Source organism: Arachis stenosperma, chromosome 3, assembly GCF_014773155.1.
Source record: "Arachis stenosperma cultivar V10309 chromosome 3, arast.V10309.gnm1.PFL2, whole genome shotgun sequence".
In the NCBI taxonomy this organism is placed as follows: domain Eukaryota; kingdom Viridiplantae; phylum Streptophyta; class Magnoliopsida; order Fabales; family Fabaceae; genus Arachis; species Arachis stenosperma.
In genome coordinates this window covers 99,351,813-99,356,776 of record NC_080379.1, presented here as the reverse complement: position 1 = coordinate 99,356,776, position 4,964 = coordinate 99,351,813, and the positions used below count along the sequence as shown (strand labels likewise).

The following is a 4,964-nucleotide window of genomic DNA, read 5'->3' as shown; positions in this document are numbered from 1 at the left end:
CTCTATTTCTACATGCTTTTTCTTCATTCCCTCAATCCAATCTTTGTCTTCTAAACCTGAAACCACTTAACAAACATATCAAGGCATTGAATGGAATTAAAGTGGATTAAAATTAGCAAATTTAAGGCCAAAGAAGTATGTTTTCAATCATAGCACAAAATTAGGAAGAAAAATGTAAAACATGCAAATTCTATGAATAAGTGTGAGAATAATGGATAAAATCCGCTCAATTCAACCTAAAATATACCATGAAATAGTGGTGCATCAGCCACCTTTGGTTCAGGGAGGAGGTGTTCCTCTTTATTAGTTTTATTCAGTGATGACCACAAGCAATAAACACTACCGATTCAATTATCAAGACTCGGGAGGTTCAGACATTGGGACAAAATTAAATCCGAATGTTAAATTGGAGAAGAAAAATTGGAGCAAAATTAATCGATCAACAACCAAACAAATTAAATTCGGACAAGAGAGAAGAAGGAACTAGAGAAAAGGGAGAAGAAGCGATCGAGCAACGCACAACAGGATAAGGGGGAAGGCTGCTGACGATAACACCAGGACGGACGGATAGGAAGGACGCCAACAACGACACGGACGTGCACGACGGAGTGAGAAGACTTGGACGACCCCTTCCACTTTCCTTTCGCGCCGCGGGAGCTACACGACGTGCGGAAAGAACATACCAGTGAGGAGGAAGAACGATGACAAGGTCGTAGTGGCTGGAACTGACGAAGGGAAGAGTCACGGTGGTGGGATATCTCAGGGATGGTGATTGGCGCCTTTTCTCCCTTACAGAGTTTGCGCAAAAACGTGAAGAATGGCGTCGTTTATCTTGCCCCAAATTTTAATAAACTCTCTCCTCCTCCCCCCTCCCACCCCAAAAAAATGTTATTTGCAGCAGTTTGGACACCAAACTATCACTATTCTCATTAGTTTTTAATGGATCATGTGTACACCATGAGAACTGCAACTATTTCGTTGATTGGCAGCAGTTCAAGAAACCATCAAGAATTTTCTGCTGCAATTTACCATTTATCTTGTAGTGAATGAGGAAACAAACATTCTTGAAAATTGAAGTCATTTGCTATGTTTGTTTATCTCTACGTCAATCACTATGGTTATGTTTGTTTTTTAGAACAGGACATACAAGATAAGACACTGAGAACAAGATATAAATGATAGAGATACAAAATTTAATATTTTTTGTATTTTATTTAGTGATAAAGTAAAACAGATTATGAAAATTTAATTTATTCTCATTTTTTCATAAAAAAATTTGAGAAAAAAATATAATAATAAAAAATATATAAAAAACTAACAAAAATAATAAAAAAATAAAAAATAAGTTGTATCTCTTGTCAGTAATTTTGTGTCATTTCTGTTAAAATAGACACAAAATATACTAATTTAGTATATCTGAACATAATGTCTTTGTTCATATCTCATCTGTCAAATACAATTTTATATTTTTGTGTTCATTTCAGTAACTAGTTCCTGTAAACAAACACAATTTATATATTGGTTTAATTTTAATATATTTTTAGATTAATTTAGATAAAAACAGTATAATGTAAATAAAAAAGCACTGGCCAGATTTGAAACACTAGTTGGGATCCTATTATTACTAGTTACTAGTAATGGTAATATATCTTTTATTATTTGTCACTATCGTTATTTAATAATATATACAGATTAATGTGAGGCAGAAACAGTATAAAGGGCAGACGACAGCTTTTATAGCGGATAGTGTGGCTGCAATGGATTGCAAAATCTTTCTTCCAATTATCATGAAAAAGAAAAACTAATGTATAAAACTTTATCCAATCACGCAGTGGTTCTATTAATATATTCAGACACACATAGATAAGCACCAAAAAAAGATAAAGAGATTAATAAGCGCGAAGCTTTTTAGTACACTAGCCAGGTATATATATGAAGGGAAAAAAAAAGGTAACAGCATGACGTTATATATTAATTATATATATAATTTTGGAAGGTAGGTATGGATGGTGATGAGTACAGTGGCTAAGTAATTTGCAATCATAAAAGTATACTTTGATAGTTGATAAATTAAGTAATGACTTCATCCAACAAAAAAATTAAGAGAGATTGCAACAATATGATCCGGATTCTGCAAATAAATATTGGCATATATAAATAATGAATTTACCTTGAGTGTAACGTCGGATTAAAATAATTTTGTACGTATATTTAATTATATATTATTATTTAATTTTTGTAAAATATTTTAAATAATTAAGTATATTAAAATTAAATTTATAAATAATATTAATTTAATTTATAAATTAACATTTATATATATATATATATATATATTATAAAATTAAAGTGGATCCGATTATTATTATTATTATTGCGTGCATGATATACTATTAGATTAAGAGTAAAGCTAGGGAACCAAAAGTATATCAGCCAAAATTCAGCCAAATACTTTTGGATGAATTTAAAATCTCTACGAATTAATATATATGGATGTTTCTTCTACTAAGTATCAGAATGTTTCTTTTTTATATTAAATGGATGTTCTTTTATATATTTTTCGAATTTGTGATTGTTGGAGGTGGATAGGTTAATGTGAGAAAAAAGAGGAAGGTTTTTATAAGTTTTAATTAGATTTACTTAAAAAATTTAAAATTAATTAATTATTAATATAAATTAATGTAATTTTATTTAGTTTTTGGCTGATAAGCTTTTGGTTCCTTATACTTTTCCTTAGATTAATTAGTGAGTTACAGTGAATTAAGAATGGCAGCAAGAAAAACATGATGTTTTCTTCCTGGTTGCAAAGACTTGATGACGGGAATGGATAGATATTAAAAGGGGGGTACATACATAATATTTGTTGTCCTAGAGAAAAATGGATTGTGAGTAGAAAAGAAGAGAAAAAGAAAAGAAAAGAAAAGAAAGTAGTTATAATTGGGGGAAGCATGAGGAGGAGTTAGGTGGTGGCGGCGGTGCAAGAGTGAGGTCCAGATCCGGTGGTGGCACACTATTATTATACATAGAGGAGGAGGAGGAAGAGGAGGAAGAGGATTCAGAAGTAGTTTCTGTTGATAACAACGGCTTATTGCTGTTGTTGATGGTTTGTTGTTGTTCAAGAAAGTGAAATGACAATGTAGCAGCAGCAGCAGTAGTAGGAGGAGTATTGTTTGTGTCAAAGAGACTTGAACGGCGTTTGTTGTGGTTTACGGTGTTAGCAAGACGGAGGAAATACTTCTGAGCATGGCTGGCAACTTGAGTCGGTGTTCTGGTGGTTACGAAGTTTCTAGAAATGCCCCTCCAGTCTCCCTTCCCCAGCTTCTCAAGCCCAACCAGGAATCTTCTGTGCTCCTCTTCCGTCCATGCTACCCCTGCCACACAATATTAATTAATTAAATTAAGCGGCAGGATTATATGTAATAATATAATATACCTTTCTTCTTGTCTTGAGGTGGAGCTCCATCTGATAGATAACCAATAGCAGCAGTAGTAGTAGTAGTAGTAGTGGGGAATAATGTTAACGAGTCCATGCTAAAGTACTTGTTGTTCATCGTCATCATCGTCGCGGAGGAGGAGGAGGAGGAGGAGGGATCTGCTAGAAGGTGGGTTCCAAATAGACGGATTCCAAGAAACGAAGAAGAAGTGCATGTTCTCGAATTGTGCCCTACGTTCCCACAATGTGAGCACTTCCTTCCCATCTGGTTACTACCTCATTCCATATACTTCTCTTGTCTCCTTTATTATATATAGCAACAACAACTAAAACAAATCCATACCTTATCTTCTTTTTTTAATCTACGCCTAGGAAATCATCTTTTTCTAACACGTCATCATCCATCATTTCTTCTTTTCTTCTTTTTTATTTAAAAAAAAAATTATCAAATTTATATTTATTCAATGTCCTAATTTATACTTGAATGTATGAATATTATTTTTTTATTTAGTATTTATTAATTATTGTAATAATTAAATAATATTAAATAAATTAAATTTTAACTTTTTTTTACTAATTTATTTTTATTACTAAACATTTCCGTATGCAAAATAGGAGGATAACTTTAAAAAGGAGAGAATAGTTTTCCATGCATGTTTAATTGAAGTATTTAATATGTAAACTCAGATGGTTATGATTTTCCCTTCATTTAAATCGGTCTAGTTTTATATTATGTGTGATTTCAATCGAAAATATTTAATAACCAAAATAATTTATTAAAAAATACTAAAAATTTATTTTATTTAATATTTATTAATTATTATTAAAATTAATAAATATTAAATAAAATAAATTTATAATTTTTTTTTTTTTTAGTATGGTCGAATTTCAATTAGTCAATTACAGATTATTAACCGATCGATAGTACACATAAAAGTCTACGCTATTACTACGTGAATAGGACGAGAGAATAAAATCTTACAACTTCACCCAACTTAGATTTGAATGTTTCAAACGCTTAATTATAATTAATGTTTCAATCAGACAATCAATACATTATGGTGGTGTTCAAATTCAAAGTCTTCTTGCTTTCTGGATGCATGGCAGCAACTACAAACCCTTCCTGCGGGCTCTATTTTATTCAAAACCAAGGGTCAACATTGCCTCTTTAGTTTGACTAATTAATTAATCAATGCCCTTTTTTCATAATTTAATTAGGATTTTACTTTTACAATGTGTTTAATAAATTACATGTTGTCACGTACACAAACTATTTCTTTGTTAAAAAATATATATGTAACAGTATCTTTAATTTAATTTAAATTAAACTCTAATATTTGTCAATCAGTATATAGAAAAAAAAAAAAAAAGGAAACAAGCGTTACCTACCTTCGGACATATCACATCATGATTAATTAAAAGAAACCTTAGCTTATATTATTGTATAGGTGGCTTTGCAACGAATATACGTATAATATATCCTTCTATCCCAATAATTAGAATCTGAGATACAGATTCATTTAAAGAAGGG

General features: G+C 31.1%; 1 protein-coding gene across 1 annotated transcript; it reads right to left on the bottom strand.

The window, feature by feature from the left end:
- Positions 1–2,719: 2,719 nt before the first annotated feature.
- Positions 2,720–3,722, bottom strand: LOC130969857 (transcription factor MYBS3). Its single transcript, XM_057895759.1, has 2 exons — positions 3,434–3,722; positions 2,720–3,371 (listed from the first exon to the last, which is right to left on the bottom strand). Exons 1-2 carry the CDS (start codon positions 3,696–3,698, stop codon positions 2,932–2,934), a joined length of 705 nt encoding a protein of 234 aa, XP_057751742.1. The 5' UTR covers positions 3,699–3,722; the 3' UTR covers positions 2,720–2,931.
- Between the last annotated feature and the right edge of the window lie 1,242 nt (positions 3,723–4,964).